We start from the raw sequence: 16,034 nt of genomic DNA, 5'->3' as shown, positions 1-16,034 counted from the left end.
CCCCGAGCGCCACTGCTTCACCCTCGCCTTCAAGGGCCGCCGCAAGAACCTCGACCTGGCCGCCCGCGGCGAGGAGGACGCCCGGCACTGGGTGCAGGGGCTCACCAAGCTGATGGGGCGGCTGCAGGCCATGAGCCAGATGGAGAAGCTCGACCAGTATCCTTTGAGGGAGCTCTGGGGGCTTGGGGACAGGCTGGGGACAGCTGTGGGTGACACCAGGTGGTTTCCTTACCCCGGTGCAGTTGGATCCATGGGGTTCTGCAGCGAGCAGACAGGAACAAGGACAACAAGATGTCCTTCCGGGAGGTGAAGAGCATGCTGAGGATGCTCAACATCGACATGGACGATGTCTACGCCTCCAAGCTCTTCAAGGTACCGGTCCTGTTCTGCACCACCCACACTGCTGTCACGGGGAGGGAATCACTGGCTCCTTCTCTGCCTTCCCCAGCACAGAGAACTGACAAACTCCCCACACCCAAAGCCACCCACGGCCATCAGTGGTTGGGTCCCATCAGGAGCACGTGGTGGAGTGGGGTGAGGTGGGGTGAGCTGTCCCAGCCACTCTTCCGTGTGTCCCCAAGGTGTGGTGTTTCTCCCCCATGGAGAGCTGTCCCTCTGGGCATCTCCAAAGGTCCCTTTCCACCTGAAACTGAGGCACGGAGCTCGGCTCTGCTCCATCCTGCAGTGGAGGGTCAGAGGGCTCTGGGTGGGGGAACAAAGGGGCCATGCCAGTAGCTGAGCCCCCCAAACTCATCACACACACATCACCAACTCCAGGGGACAGGCAGAACAGGGTAGGGGGTGGCTGTACCCTGTCCACACGGGGAGGGGATGGTCCCTGAGCTTGGGCTGTGTCCCATCAGGAGTGTGACCACTCGGGCAACGAGCGGCTGGAGGGCCGAGAGCTGGAGCTGTGGCGGCTGCTGCGGGGGCAGGAGCTGGAGGAGCTTTTTGGGTGCTACTCAGGCGAGGACCGGGTCCTGTCAGCCGAGGAGCTGCAGGATTTCCTGCGGGATCAGGGCGAGGACTCCAGCCTGAGCCAGGCCCGTGCCATCATCTGCACCTATGAGCTCAACGAGAAGGGTACGGCTGAGGGTGTGGGATAACGGGATGGGCACTGCCAGAGCCACAGGAGGGCATGGGTGGGGTAAGGATGGGGCTCTGATTGGTGGTGTCACCCCCCAAACTGGCATGGGGTCCTCCAAGGCTTGTCCCGGGGTCCATTCCCAGAGTGCCCCCAGTGTCAGCCATCCAACACATGGCCTGGTGGACGCGACACTGTGGGACAGGGGATGTGAAGGTGCGGGTGGACAGCAGGTGGCCATCCATGTCTCATGGGCGATGTGATGCCAGCTCGTATGATGTGACACTGCTGAGGGACTTCTGTCTTCCTCAGGTCCCACCATGGCAGGTCCAGGGCGAGCATAGCACTAGGAGGACAGGGGACATCATGGTGGGGACAAAGGACCTCTGTGTCTTTAGGGTGTCACAATAGTACCCTTAAGGTAGATGTGGCGCTAGGAGGGGGGGACATCAGGTGGGAGATGGGACACAAAGGGCACCTCCACATCCCCTGGGTGCCACAGTGCCAGGTCTGGGGGTGAACATGGCACCGCTGGGACCTCCGAGTGGGGAAAGCCCCCAGGGCGCCACCCTGCCAGCACCATGTGACACCTGGCACCGTGTCCCACAGCCAAGCAGCAGGAGCTGATGATGCTGGATGGCTTCATGATGTACCTGCTCTCTGCTGCCGGGGACATCCTCAACCAGGAGCACACCAAGGTGCACCAGGACATGAGCCAGCCCCTGAGCCACTACTTCATCTCCTCCTCCCACAACACCTACCTGATAGAGGATCAGATTCGGGGCCAGAGCAGCATCGAGGGCTATATCAGGTAAAGGGACTGCTCCCTTCCAGCTGCCCTCCAACACCCTCCCACCTCAGTGTCATGTCCTCAGCAGCTCCATAGGGTAAACCCCAGAAGCTCCTTTGCTCCTCTGTGGTGCACTCCTCTGGCCTTGCCCTGCATGCAGCAGCATCCCCACCCTTGGTGGGTGTCCCCTGGTCCCTTAGGGGTGACACCCACGGGCAGAGGGGAGGGCAGGGAGCTGGTGCCCTGGCTGAGTGCAGGGTTCCAGGGGTGACAACCCACCCCCAGGGCTCTGAAACGGGGCTGCCGGTGCCTGGAGGTGGATTGCTGGGACGGGCCAAATGGGGAGCCCATGGTGTACCACGGCCACACCTTCACCTCCAAGATCCCCTTCCGGGAGGTGGTGAGCACCCTGGGGAAGTACGCCTTCAAGGTAAGGCACCCTTCCCCAGGTGCTGGTGGTCGTGGGTGGTCCTCAGTGGGTGGGGATGCATGGTAGTGGTGGGTCCCTGGAGGGGGAGTGGTGCTGAGGCTCACACACCTGGTGATGCAGCCGGACTGGTCACACTGCGGGAGAGGAGGGCGGCTGTGTCACTTCCTGGGGACAGCCTGCACTGTGCTGTGCCAGGGGGTGGGTGCTCATGCAGACAAGGTCTGTTGGGGGTGCAGGGGTGAGATGGGATGTGGGGGGTACTGGGGGATTGGAGGGGTATGAAGGTCTCAGGGGACAAACAGACACAAGTGGCTCCATCCTGGCACTGATCATGCCTGGATGAAGCCCTTGTGAGAGCTCACCAGCCCCACCAAGGCTGATCTCCAGCTGTGCATGTTGCTCCTCAGACCTCGGACTACCCAGTGATCCTGTCCCTGGAGAACCACTGCAGCATGGAGCAGCAGGAGGTCCTGGCCCAGCAGCTCAAGGACATCCTGGGGGAACAGCTCCTCACCACTACCATTGATGGGCATGTCCCCACCCAGCTCCCATCCCCAGAGGTAGGGACAGAGCACAGCTGTGCAGGGCATCTCTGTCCTGCCTTGAGAGTGTGCTAAGGAAGTGGATCTGCTGTTCAGAGAATAGGCCAACCTGTTCCAGCATTGTCCTGCTCCACTGGAGGATTTGAGGACCCGGGGGGTGGGTGTCCTCATGTTCACAGAGGTGCCAAGGCTGTCCCCAGGGTTGTCTCCCCATGCCCTGCAGAATCAGAGAGCAGGGCAAAACGCTCCTACCCCATCCCCTCCTGAGTGCTGAAGTGATCTGGTCATGCTGGCCTCCAGCAGTTCAGGATCCCAGGGGACATGGCCATGGAAGTGCTGAGTAGCCCAAGGTGCTTCTCTATCCCCAACCCCACAGGAGCTGAAGCACAAGATCTTGCTGAAGGGCAAGAAGATTGGGCGTCTGGAGGACACCCTGGATGGGCCAGGGGATGAGGCGCCTGATGTGTCTGACAATGACAATGGGGCAGAGGCGGAGGAGGAGAAGCGGAGGGCAAAGGTAAGTGGCCCAGGCTGGGGACCAGCTGGGACCACTGAGTCCCTGGACACAGGTATGAGCTGTGGTGACATCCTACTGCATAGAGGGGAGACAGAGACTGCAGAGACATCACCAGGCAGGGAGGACAGCCCTTTCTGCCTCTGGCCATGCCAGCTCCCTCCTTGTTGTGGTGGCAACATATTGGAGGTCCCCTGCTTGCTCTGTTCCTGCCAGGAAGGCTGCTCATAGTAGGGATGGTGCCATCCACCAGCACACCTCTGGCTGCTCTTGCCTGCCCTGGCTCTACAGGCCCTGGCCTGGCTGAGTGCTGGTGGGTGGTGCTCCCATCAGGAGGGACCCAACATGGCTCTGCCTTGCAGAAGGACAAGGAGAGCCTGGCACAAGCACTGTCCGACTGTGTCATCTACTGCAAGAACGTGCCCTTCCGGGGCTTCCAGGAGGCCCGCAGCCATTCCCGGCCCTCTGAGATCTCCTCCCTCTCTGAAGCCAAGGCCAGGAAGCTCATCCGGGATGAAGGTGAGATTAAGGGGGCAGTGGCACCGGGTGACTGGGACAGAGTAGAGGGGGCCAATGGCTTCCTCGTGGGTAGTGCCAAAGCCCTCCCTTTCTGGGAGAAACAGGGTTCAGTGGGGCTGTACTGTGGGGTTTGGCTCTGGTAGGTGATGAGGTTATTGGCTTACAAAACAAGGCAGGACCTGGATTCCTGAGCAGGGAGAGGGATGAGAATTGGTGGGTGGGTGCGCAGGTGGATGGATGGATGGATGGATGGATGGATGGATGGATGGGCAGCACATGTGGGTGGCTGTGCAGGCCAGAGAATGAACCCACAAGTGGCTCTCATGCTCTATCCCTAGGAAATGAGTTTGTTCGCCACAATGCCTGGCAGCTGACACGCATCTACCCCAGTGGGATGCGGACTGACTCCTCCAACTACAGCCCCCAGGAGATGTGGAATGTGGGGTGCCAGATCGGTATGGCCGGGGTGCAACAGGGCTGTGGGCTGTGCCAAATGCCACCATCAACACCTGTGTTAATGCCAGCTACAACCCTATCCGGAGCCAGGTCAGGTTGCTGGCTCTTGTGCTGCCCTGGGGGGGTCCAGGAACTAGTGCCTTATTCCCCTATGCAACCCCACATCTCTCTAGGTATGGGGACAGGCTGGTTTTCTGCTCAAAGCAGTGTCTCCAAGCTGTTCTGAACCCTTTTCCCTGCCACCTCCCTCCAGTGGCCTTGAACTTCCAGACAGCCGGCACGGAGATGGACCTGTGTGATGGGCTCTTCAGCCAGACAGGCTGCTGTGGCTACGTGCTCAAACCACCCTTCATGAGGGATGAGGAGACTCTCTTCAACCCTAGTGACCCCAGCAGCCGGGAAGGCCCTGGCCCCATCACCCTGACAATCCAGGTACAGGGTTGTGGAGAGACCCTGGGGAAGCCATGATAGTGTGCTGGGGCTCTCTTGGTCCCAGACAGATGGGGACACTGTTGGGCAGTGTGGAGCCAAGTAGCCTCACAACATAGATTTGGCTGCTCCCCAGCTCAGGGGGTTCATGCTCCTTCCTGCAGGTAATCAGTGGGCAGCAGCTGCCCAAAGTGGCCAACAGCAAGGAGGGAGCCATCATTGACCCACTGGTGCGTGTGGAGATCTACGGGGTCCCCGCGGACCAGGCGCACCAGGAGACCAAGTACATCGAGAACAATGGTGAGACCCACAGTGGTACCAGGCACAGTCCCTGCTGTCCTTCACTCTCTCAGCACCTGCTCTCTCTTCCCAGGGTTTAACCCCCGCTGGGATGAGACACTGCAGTTTCAGCTCCACGTGCCAGAGCTGGCCCTCATTCGCTTTGTGGTGGAGGATTATGACAAGACTTCCAGGAATGATTTCGTGGGTCAGTTCACCCTAGCCTTTGCCAACATCAAACCCGGTGAGTGGCTGCTGCTCAGTGGTTTTGGGCACCCAGGACAGCCCTGCAGGCATGTCTGGGGCTCAGTTGAGTACTAGAGAGGAGGGCGGGACTCCAGTTGGCCAGAACCTTGCTGTCCTTCCTGCAGGATATCGCCACATCCATCTCCTCTCAAAGGATGGCACCAGCATCCCACCCTCTTCGCTCTTTGTCCATATATGCATCACCAAACCACCTGGTCCTGAGCAGGACTGAGCTCATGGGGTGAGCAGCACCCAGATGGAAGCCATAGAGCCAGCTCCAAGCAGCTGGGGCCATAGAGCCAACCACCTTGCCCTCTTGTTGAGCTGTTTCTGTCATCCCTGTGTCATTGTTGCTGCTGTGACTCCTTCTGCAGTAGCCTCCAAGGGCTGGTAAAAGCACTGACCTCCCCTTTCCAGGTTCAGGTTGCTGCTGCCCATGCATGAGTGTGGGGTCTACACCAGTGCAGCTCCCTGCACCCTCCACAGGCATCCTGCCCTGGCCCACGGTCACAGCTTGACTGTGGGAAGGAGGAGAGATGGTGTGTGGCCCAGCTCTGCTGCAGGGGCTGGTCCCCCTCCAGCCAGGGGAGCAAGGCTGGAGCCGAGCAAACCCTAGGGCTGGGCACAGCTGGGAGTAAAGTTGGTCCTCACTGCCCCCTAACCCTGCAGAACCCCATCACATCCCTTGGCCCCTAGAGCCCCAAATTAACCCTTGTCCCATCCTTTCTCTGTAAGCAACCTAATAAATTGTTCAGTGACAAACAGGTCTGGGTCTGGGTGCAGCAGTGCTGGGGAGAGAGGGGGAGCTGAGCTTGGGTTTGTGCTCTCTTTCTCTGTGGGTACCTGGCCCACTGTTCACACAGGGGTTCCAAGCAGCCCAAATAAATGGTATTAAAAGGAACTGAGGGATTCCTTTTATACAGTTGTGTATTTTACAACCCATATACATATATGCCTGTACACACACATACATCTCTGCAGCAGGCCTGTGCCACCAGCACCTTAAAGCAGTTGGGATTCAGCCTCACTGTGGCGTGCCATCCTTCTCCACAGGGCACCCTCCTTCTTGCTCCATCCTGGGGGGCCCCTTGGCCTGGCTCTCCCTCTGCACAGTGTGTAAGTGGACAGTGTGAGTGCTGGGGTCCTTTCCCACCCCCTGGCTAGGGTCGACAGCCCCGTGCTCAGGGTGATGCCGCTGGATGTGTTTGATGACCTGGAACTTCTGCTTGGCCTTGTAGGGGCAGTAGCGGCAGAAGAAGGGGTGCTCGTTGGTGTGCGTCAGGTAGTGGTGGCGCAGGCCAGCTGCCCAGCGGAAAGCCCGCCCGCAGGCGTTGCACACATAGGGCTTCTCCTCACTGTGCTTCTTCAGGTGAGTCTTGAGGAGAAAGCGGGTCTTGAAGGCTTTGCCACACTGCTCACAGATGAAGGAACGGGCTTCCTGGTGCCGTGTCTCCTTATGCACCCGCAGGGCATCCGCACGGTTGGTGCAGTACTCACACTCATCGCAGCAGTATGGCTTCAGGCCTGTGGCAACAGGGAAGGGGATGGCACCGGGATAGGGGCACAGTGCTCCCCAGTCCACGGGTCTCACCATCCCTATAACAGAGCATCAGTCCCCAGGGACTTCCCCCCACATCCCATTTTGTTAGCAGGCACACCAAGATGCCCATTTCCAAGGCTCCAAACAGTGCCTAGGGTCTGTGCCACCCAAACTTCCCTCCCACCTGAGAGCACTGCCCCCACCCCATTAGCACAGGATGATGTGCTGCCCCCTAAATGTCCTCCTCCATCACCAGCTGGGCCACTGGCAGAAAGAGAAGCATGGAGCAGCCCCAACACCCTCCCTGGTGCTCGACAGCCTGTCCTCAGTGGGCAGCACTCACCTGTGTGCTTTGTCATGTGGTACTTGAGCTGGTTCACCCACTTGCATTTGTAGCCACAGTCAGGGCAGAGGTATTTCCGCTCCTCCTTGTGGATCCGCATGTGATACTGGGCAGGAGGATAGGGTCAGGATGAGACCATGTCCCCTGCCCTGGGGATGTGCAGGGCTCTGGGGTGGCAATGAGAGGCTCAAAGACAGCTCTGACATCTCCAGCTGCATGGGACAAGGAGGGCTGTGTGCTTGCTTGGCAGGCTATGGGCAAGGGGGATCCACAGCAGGGTCAGGATGAGATGCCTGTACTGTTGAGCTGCTCTGTCCCAGCCTGTGGATGGCACAGGCTTTGTTCCCCAGTTTGGTATGTAAGGCAGAGTCAGGTTAAAAACCCAGCCCAACAGAGCTGAGCACACTGCACAGCCTCACCCAGGTGGCCCCAGGGAGCTCCAGCTCAACCTGGCCATTAAAAAAGTCAATACTTCTTTTAGCAAAACCAGACTATTTTTCCCTCCATTACCCTATGCCTCCATCACCCACGCATTTCCTTTTCCAGGAAAAGCCCTTTACCACACATCAGGATGCTAATCACCTACAAAAACGAGGGCAGGGTCATGCTCTGCTTGCAAGAAAGCTGGAGGTTTCCCTGCACCGTCTGACTGGCACCACAGAGCATGCCGAAGCCAGCAAGCAGCCAAACTTGACTTTGAATGGTGCAAGGCTGCACCCAGAGAAAGTCAAAGATGTCAGTAAGAAAAGTGAACACAGACTGCTGCCCACCTTCTTGCTTTGTTAAAAGTCTCCCTCGCCCTTAAACTGCAACGGCAGAGAAGAAATGTATTGTACTGACATGACTTTTATCTGCTTGTCTCCTATTTCTGTTCAGTATGAGCCACTGAACACAGAGGATAAAACCTCCCCTTGGGAACTTCTTCCCCAAAGCCCTGTGGCTGGATGCCCCTCAAGCCACGCAGACGCAACAGGATACATTCCCAAGCAGAGCTCTTACCTTGAGACGTGAGGGGTCGGCGCAGGCATATTTACAGAGGTGGCACTTGTAGGGCTTCTCTCCAGTGTGGATACGGATGTGCCACGTGATTTTTTGCCTGTTCTTGGTGGTGTACTCACAGTCCGAGCACTTGTACACGCGGGTGCCCCCATGGCCCTTCATGTGCTGGTCAAACACAAGCTGGTGCTGGCAGGCAAAGTCGCAGAAGGGGCAGTGCAGGGGTTTGTCCTGGGGGGCAGCTGGCTCGTGGCTCTCCATGTAATGCCGCACCAGCTGCTGCCGCTCCTTGGCTGCAAAGCTGCACAGCTCACAGCGGTGGCTGAAATGCTGCGTCTTGTGCTCCTCCAGTGCCTCCCGGGTGGCGAAGGTCTCCTTGCAGGTGCTGCACTCCAGGTGTGGGTGCTGCTTCTGCACGTGGCACTTGAGCGTGGCCTCACTGTGACACACGAAGTCGCAGCGTGGGCAGCTGTAGGAAACCTTTTCCTCATGCCGCCGCAGGACGTGCTGCTTGAGGGCCGTCTCAGAACTGAAGCGAGCCTCACAGCGGGAGCAGCCGAAGTTGAGCTCACCATGGTGGCAGCTGTTAACATGGCGGGTGATGTCATTCTGCAGGTAGCTGCTGTAGTCACAGAGCGGGCAGAAGTGGGTGGGTGTCTTCTCATGCACCCGCAGGCGGTGGATGCGCAGCTTGGAGTTGGTGCCGAAGGTCTGGCTGCAGATGCTGCAGGAGATGCGCCCCACGCCGGTGTGCAGGGACTGGTGGGCCTCCAGGCGGTAGCGTCGCGTGGTGCTGAACTCGCAGTAGCGGCACTTGTGCGGCTTCACCCCCTCGTGCTTGATGCGGACGTGCTGCCGCAGGCACCGGGCCTGCTTGCAGGTGAACTCGCACTGGTGGCACTGCAGCTGTGGCCGCTTGCTGTAGTGCTTGCGGTGCAGCCTGCGGTGCAGCCGCAGGGCTTTGGCCACCTTGGAGGTGAAGGGGCAGGAGGTGCAACGAAACTCACCCAGAGTCACGCAGCCCCTCTTCTTGTGCGTCTTCATGGCCCGTTCCTGGTGGCAGGTGAAGGGGCAAGTGGGGCAGGAGAAACGCCTCCTCTTGGGCAGGGTGGCTTTTGGTGGGGCTGCATCCAGTGGGAGCTCGCTGGGCTGGCCTTTCTCAACACTGGGTGGGTCCCCCTCAGGGAGTTCGGTCCTTTGGGGTTTGTCCTCCTTGGGATGCATGATGTGCTTTTCAGCACAGTGGCTCTTGAGTGCCCGCCGGGAGCGGAAGGCCTCAGGGCACAGGGAACACCAGAACTGCTCCAGGTTCCGGCAGCCATCCTCCACATGAGAGGTGATGGTGGTGACACGGGAGCACACAAAGGAGCAGGCATTGCAGTGCAGCTTCCCTCCCTCCAGTCGGTATTTCTCTGAGGGCTTCCCAGGCTGGGAGGCACCAGCAGCTCCACCTGGCTCAGTACCTCCCCCTTGCTGGGGAGGCTCTTCTGCCATCTCTGTGCTGTCAACCAGCAGGGATTTCTCAGAGGTATGACAGCCCAATGTCTGTGCCCCAGCCAAAGGACTGCCTCCTGCTTGTGTTTTATCAGGCAGCAGTTCAGCTTCCCAAGGGCTCTCAGTATGCCTGGACTCCTCTGAGCCTCCCTTCTCGCTCTCTGCCATTTCTGTACCATTATCACCAGGCTGGTGAGCAGGTTGGCACAGTCCAGGTGCCTCCTGACTGGTTGGTTTGAGGATCTTGTTCTTCAGGAGAACTGGGCACTTCTTCAGGAGGTGGGTGTTGAGTCCCCTCTGCTGTTTAAAGCTGGCGCCACACTCACGGCACACAAGCGGGGCCCGGCGGCTCTGGCAGCTGGCTTTGGAGTGCAGGGACATGGATTTCTCCTTCCGTGTGATGTACGAGCACTTCTCGCACTTGAAGACCTGGCTCTCCGACTGCACCACCAGCATCTGCACCCTGCCCTCCAGCACCAGCGTCTCTGCCTGCTCCTTGTCCTGCTTCCGCAGAGCCTTCAGCACTGACTCCGAGCCGCCCCTGGCATTGTCACCAGAGGTGGTGACATCCTCTGGGACAGGCAGGCGGCCCTGTTCACGTGTCTTCAGCATGCTGAGCCAGGCCTCTGGCAGCTTGGCTTGGCTGGTCTCTCTCAGCTCCGTGTCTGCCACCAACTTATGGTGGTCTGAGCATGACTCCTCAAGGTGGCCCATATCCTCCTTTAGGGCATCTTTTCCCTGGTTGTCTCCTGCCGCTACACTGCCCTTCACCACTTTGTCTTCCTGTACATTTACCTCCTCTTCCTCAAAGTCTGGGATGTCTTCAAGTGTATTGCCACTGTCCTCCAAGCCAAGGCCATCCTGGGAGCCCAGCATCTCATAGGCTGCGGGAGGCTCCTTGCAGGACAGCATTTCCACACTCTCTGGCTGGGTCACACAGGCTCCTCCAGTCAAGTTCTCCAGGAGAGGGTCAGACGAGACATTCAGTGCCTCCAAGTGCAAGGTGCAGCTCTCTGCCACGTCTTCAGAAACAGTGAGCTCAGTAGAGCCTGTGGCAGCATTTCCTTGCAGGCAGTCATCTTCCAGGGCATTGCCAGCAATAGGACAGCTCTGCTCCCCCTCGCCCACACCTCTCTCTGCCTCACTGCTGCTCTCTGGTGGAGCAGCATCCTGCTCAAGGAGGGGCACCACGAACACTTGCTGGTAGCCCTCTTCTCCCTGAGACTCTGCTTGGGATGGCTTCTCCTTTATCCACTGCTCCTTGCCAGTGAGGGAGGAACTGGCATCCACATGCAGGGCTGCACCGAGCTCATAGCCAAAGAGTGCCTCAGATGAGCTGATCTCCAGCTCCTTGCTGGCGTAATTTTCCAGCCAGTCCTTGTCACCAGGAACATAGCCATGAATCTTGCGCTTGTGGAAGAAGAGGCTGGTGTTACTGAAGGTGCAGTATGAACACAGGGCACAGCGAAACTCCTTCTGCTTGGTGTGCTTGCAGTTCTCATGGTTCAGTAGCGCCTGCTTGTACTTGGTCTGGTAGGTGCAGTTCTGGCACTGGAAGACAGGCACCTGGTAGTTCTGCGAGTGCTTCGCCTGCATGTGCTTCTGCAGCTCGTACTTGCGCTTGCAGGCGAAGCCGCACACCTCGCAGATCAGACTTTTACCCTGGTGCCGCAGCTTGTGGCTGCTCAGCTGGTCAGCACGGTGACACCGGTATGAGCACTGGTTACACTGGTATCTGTGGGGACAAGCAGAACTGGTCAGGCAGCACAAGGAACTGGGGCAGGCTGAGCTTAGTCAGGCGTGCTGAGCTCTCTTTCCCCACCCCAGACAAATGGGGAAGGGGTATTGTTCGATTTGCCAGATCTGACCTTTGCCATCCAGACAGCTCTTACCACAGGCCATTCCTCCCTGCTACAGCCCTTGGCACTGCTGGTTCTTTACATCCCCAGCCTGGGGACTGGAGATAGATTACCTGAGTAATCCATACAGTGACCATGTCAGACACACATATTCTCACATGTGCACACCAACAGCACTTCCAGCATCCCTGGAGGAAGGCTAGACCCAAATGAGGTGATAATTTGGCAGTCCTGAACAGGCCTTGACCCACAAACAACAGCAGAGCCATGAACCCAAGCTCAGAGTTGCACCTCTGAGGTAATACACCTCCTTGGTGGCATAGAGACAACAAAAATAGCTTTGCCTCCACAGCACCATGCTGCAAGTTCAAAGACCACATTTCTTATGCACCAGACAGGGCAGGCCAGACATGAGAAAGTCTGGCACACAATGCAGCCAGGAGAAGCAGACCCCTAGAGCAGGATCTGGGGAGCCTTGACTATGCTGCCAGGCCAGTGGAGCAGGGGGTCTTACCGGAGATCTCCAGTGTGCTTGCGCATGTGGACGTTCAGGTAATGCTTCCACTTGGTGATGTACCCGCACTCGGTGCACATGAAGTTCTTGTCATTGGAGTGGGTCAGCATGTGTTTGGACAGGTAGCTCACATCCCGGCACGTGAAGTCGCAGAGCTCACACTTGTGAGGTTTCTCTCCTACATGCAACACACAAATGCCTTCAGCATGACAGCCAGATAAAGCAACACGGCAGAGAAACCAGCTCAGCAGGGAGCATACAACAACTTCAGCCAAGTGATCCTGAGGTGGCAAAGCTGGTGGTGGGACCCAGGAGCCCTAACTCAGCCCTCTCTACCCACCCAGGGCCAGGACAAGACACCTTCCCCATCCCAGTTCAGCTTTTGGGACCCCTACAGGGGACACCCACCAGTGTGCAACAGCATGTGCCGGATGAGCACCCGCTTGTGCGCGGTGGCAAAGGCACACTCAGTGCACTTGTGGATCTTCTCGTTGGCGTGCATCTTGCCCACGTGGTCGTGAAACTCCACAGGGTTGAAAGTGGCATAGGGGCAGAAGCTGCACTGGAGCTGCTCACTGCCCGGGTGCCCCTGCTTCTTGTGCTTGCGGAAAACGTGCTTGTTGGAGCAGATGAAGTCGCACTGCTGGCAGTGGAAGGCGTAGTGGGTTTTCCGGTGAGCCTCCATGGCCTCAGCCGTGCCGAAGAGCAGCGAGCAGGCATGGTACTTGCACTCCACCGCCTTGATGCCATGAGCATCCTTGAGGTGACGGACAAACTCCTTCCGGTCCTCTGCACAGTAGTCGCAGTCCCCGTGGAAGCAGCTCAGCCTCTTGGGTTCGGCTTTGTGAGTCTTCAAGTGCTCCTTGAGGGCCTGGCTGAGTCGAAACTTCTCCTCACAGACGGGGCAGGAGTAAACATCGGAGTAGAAGTTGGAGATGTCCTCGTGCATGCTGGCCATGTGGCGGTTGAGGGCGTTCTTCTCCACTGAGCTGTAGTGGCAGAGTGGGCAGCGATGAGCCTTCTCGCCCGTTTCCCGCATCATGTGGATTTTCAGCTTGCTTTTGCTGGTGAAGTACTTGTGGCAGTTGGGGCACTGCAGGCTGGGGTCAGGGAAGTGCAGGTGGAGGTGCTCTACCAGGTGCGTCCGCTTCTTGAAACACCGCTTGCATTCGGGGCACATGTGGGTTTTGTAGAGGTACTCGGAGCCTTCTGCAACATCCCCTGGGGGAACAGAGGAGGGGGAGCAGTTAACAGGGAAAAGATGGAGAGCTCAGGTGGGTGTTCTGTCCCTGATCCAGTTGTGCCACAGTGAGGGTTTATACATGTGCAGTCACACAGCCACCACCTACTCAAGAGGGACTGTCCCCACCCCAAGCCACCAGCACACTTCAGGTGAGCTCTTTCCAGCTCAACACTGGCAAAGCGCAGCCTACATCAGGCCTGCCCACGTGCCCCTGGTCCCCAAAGCCAGGCAGACCTTTGCCTAAACCTGGCAGCATTTCCTAAACAGGAAAAGAAGGGACGTATTTGCTTGGGCAGAGGTTGGGGGAACAAGTGCACTGGTACATGCAGGAGATATGAGGTCACCCATCAGCCTGGGCCACATTTCCCTGCCAGCCCTGAGGATGTGGTGCTTGTTCACAAAGCCTGACCACGTCTTAGTAGGGCCCCACATCCTACCTTTGAAGTGCTGTGCCTGTGGCACTCCAACTTTCTTGGGAGCTGTCTTCCCATTCTCTTTGGCCTCAGCTTCGCAGAGGCTCTCTCCATCCTCCTCTGGTGATTCATCCCCACTGCTGTTGGAGTCCTCTTCTCCAGCTGATGCTTTCTGCCCCTTCAATAAGTTGTCCCCAGTACCCTCAGGCTTTGCTGGCCTGGCTTCTACTGCGCTGGCTTTCCACCCAGGGTGGCAATTACCTGCCTCCTCCTGCCCTTCTGATGCTGCTTCAGTGGGGAAAGACAAGAGATCATCACATTCCAGGCAAGAGGAAGCCACCCCCACACACATGCAGAAAATCCACCTGGCTGAGATGGAGAGCACAAACATTGCTGCAGGGAGGCAGGAAGGCAGAGTTCCCAACCCTCCAGCACCGCAGCTTCACCCCCCACTCCTCCAGTTGTAACTGGGATGCACAGACAAAGCCAGCCTCTGCAGCACCCACAGGCCCCAACCCCCCACCCAGCTATACCTGATGGCAGGATGCAGCACTGGTCGAGGCCATGGGAGTCTGAACTTGGGGGGTCGCCTGTTGTGGGCATCTCAGAGGGGGACTCTATGGTGTGACCCTTCCTGTGCTGCCAGAAGAGCTTAGCATTGGCCGTGATGAAGTCGCAGTGGCCACAGTGGAAGGGGAAGTGTGTCCGGTGGTGCTGTTCCATGGCCTGGCGGCTGGGGAAGAGCAGCGGACAGGCCCGGCAGGCGCAGGACACGGGGGACGCCCCGTGCAGGTGGCGCAAGTGGCTGCGCAGTTGCTTGCGGTCCTCTGTGGTGAAGTGGCAGCCCCTCTCGGGACAGGACAGGGCTCCCAACGGGGCACGGTGGGTCTTGAAGTGCTCCTTGAGTTGGCCAGGCTGCACAAACGCCTCCCGGCAGACGGGGCACAGCAGGCACTCGGAAGCAGAGCTCTCCTGTGTGCTGGCTCTGGGCAGCTCTGAGCCCACAGGGTCAGTCTGGCCCTCGCTGGCAGAAGCCAACAGTGCCCCTGGGAGTTCCAGGTGCTCTGGGGGGGGAAGCAGCAGGCACTGGTGCTGGGACAGCAGGGAGGCCTCTGAGAAGCTCTGGCCACACCTCTCGCAGAAGTACAGTTCCACCACTTTGACCAGAACCTCTGCAGAGAGCAAGGGATGAGTGTTAGAAACAGCTTTTGCCAGGCCCAGAGCTTGGGACTGGTGGTTCAGTTCCAGCTCTGGACAAGGAGAATAAACCCCTATTGCCACAAATTACAGTTTGGGAACCACATCTCCCATAAGAGGGGAATACCACCACCCAGGTGACCACAATAACCAGTTCTGTCCCTTTGCACCTTGGAGGCATACAGAAATGAGAGGCTGGTCTGGCCCCATTCCTATTAGGATGCACCCACACCAGATCCACGTGCGAAGCATGCTGGGGGGCAGCAGCCCAGGTGGAGATCTCTGTCTGGTCCCTACCAACAGCCTGGAGCGACCCTCTCACGCAGCATGCAACTCCCACAGCCACTCTCCCCATCCACACACCCAGCTGGTGCCAGGTCTGTGCCCAGTGGTGGCACCAGACTCATGATGCAGGGTCAGAGATCTGAGGGCACCTGGGACAGGGACCCTGGCCAGACCTTTCTCCCTCTGCTGAATACAGTGGGGCCCATTCTGCGCTCCCTGCATCCCATACCTGTGGCACTAGCCGCGTTGCTCAGTGTCACATTGCCAGCCACTGCCTCGATGAATATTTCCACATTGCTTCCTTCAGAGTGAGCCCCTTCCCCAGGCATCGATGCCTCTGCCAGCAGCAAGTCCTGGCTGGCAGCCAGCGAGGCTGTCCCAGCCAGACCAGTGCTGGCCACACCAGGGCTTCCCACGGCTCCCACCTCTCCTGGTGTGGGCAGGAGCAGCTCCGAGCACAGGGACTCCATCTCCCTGCTGGCACCTTCTGATACAGTCACTGCTGCACTCATTGCCACCAGGCACTGCCTTGGTGCTGGGCTGGATGACCTCTCAGTCTGAAACAGAAGAAAGCACTTTAAATGAGGGACATCCCAGGGCCCAAGAGGATTTTGGGGAGCAGCCTGTGGTGCCAGGCTGAAGGCAGGGTATCTCAGTGCTGGCTCCTTCCTGCTGTGCCTCAAGCAGGCCGCTGGCAAAGCCCTCTGTCACGGGGGAGACAAGAATGCAAGGACACCTGTGCCCTCTCCCTCAGCCCAACACCGCGGGCTTGCTCCCTGGGTCCAGCGGGGCCGAGCCCCGAGCCCACCCTCAGAGCTATGCCCGGTCTCCAGCCAGCAGGTGCCTCCACGAGTCCCGCCC

General features: G+C 58.6%; 2 protein-coding genes across 3 annotated transcripts; one reads left to right on the top strand and one right to left on the bottom strand.

Annotated features, from left to right (window-relative positions):
- Positions 1 to 22: 22 nt before the first annotated feature.
- Positions 23 to 6,055, top strand: PLCD4 (phospholipase C delta 4). Its single transcript, XM_008628898.2, has 13 exons — positions 23 to 156; positions 243 to 372; positions 864 to 1,083; positions 1,694 to 1,895; positions 2,160 to 2,304; positions 2,712 to 2,864; positions 3,223 to 3,363; positions 3,723 to 3,879; positions 4,218 to 4,334; positions 4,589 to 4,767; positions 4,929 to 5,064; positions 5,138 to 5,287; positions 5,415 to 6,055. Exons 1-13 carry the CDS (start codon positions 113 to 115, stop codon positions 5,519 to 5,521), a joined length of 1,881 nt encoding a protein of 626 aa, XP_008627120.2. The 5' UTR covers positions 23 to 112; the 3' UTR covers positions 5,522 to 6,055.
- Positions 6,056 to 6,198: 143 nt separating this feature from the next.
- ZNF142 (zinc finger protein 142) lies at positions 6,199 to 15,761 on the bottom strand. Of its 2 annotated transcripts, none has more exons than XM_008628888.2 (8): positions 15,403 to 15,761; positions 14,225 to 14,863; positions 13,716 to 13,979; positions 12,444 to 13,256; positions 12,036 to 12,213; positions 8,172 to 11,397; positions 7,173 to 7,278; positions 6,199 to 6,813 (listed from the first exon to the last, which is right to left on the bottom strand). In XM_008628888.2, exons 1-8 carry the CDS (start codon positions 15,683 to 15,685, stop codon positions 6,314 to 6,316), a joined length of 6,009 nt encoding a protein of 2,002 aa, XP_008627110.1. In that variant the 5' UTR covers positions 15,686 to 15,761; the 3' UTR covers positions 6,199 to 6,313. The 2 variants fall into 2 exon arrangements, with proteins under 2 accessions (XP_008627110.1, XP_017582455.1); XM_017726966.1 differs by having other exon boundaries at positions 13,716 to 13,976.
- Positions 15,762 to 16,034: the final 273 nt, after the last annotated feature.

This window comes from Corvus brachyrhynchos, unplaced genomic scaffold (genome assembly GCF_000691975.1).
Source record: "Corvus brachyrhynchos isolate BGI_N302 unplaced genomic scaffold, ASM69197v1 scaffold490, whole genome shotgun sequence".
In the NCBI taxonomy this organism is placed as follows: Eukaryota; Metazoa; Chordata; class Aves; order Passeriformes; family Corvidae; genus Corvus; species Corvus brachyrhynchos.
This window is presented reverse-complemented; position numbering and strand designations above follow the sequence as displayed.

Bases quoted from the DNA above. Each gene is read 5' to 3' on its own strand.
- ZNF142 (XM_008628888.2), bottom strand. From the start codon at position 15,685: ATGAGTGCAGCAGTGACTGTATCAGAAGGTGCCAGCAGGGAGATGGAG. The intron at 13,257-13,715 runs GTAGGATGTGGG...CTGTTCCCCCAG, and splicing joins ACAGGCACAGCACTTCAAAG to GGGATGTTGCAGAAGGCTCC. The intron at 11,398-12,035 runs GTAAGACCCCCT...TTGTCCCCACAG, and splicing joins AAGCACACTGGAGATCTCCG to ATACCAGTGTAACCAGTGCT.
- PLCD4 (XM_008628898.2), top strand. From the start codon at position 113: ATGGGGCGGCTGCAGGCCATGAGCCAGATGGAGAAGCTCGACCA. The intron at 1,084-1,693 runs GTACGGCTGAGG...CGTGTCCCACAG, and splicing joins CTATGAGCTCAACGAGAAGG to CCAAGCAGCAGGAGCTGATG. The intron at 4,335-4,588 runs GTATGGCCGGGG...ACCTCCCTCCAG, and splicing joins GAATGTGGGGTGCCAGATCG to TGGCCTTGAACTTCCAGACA.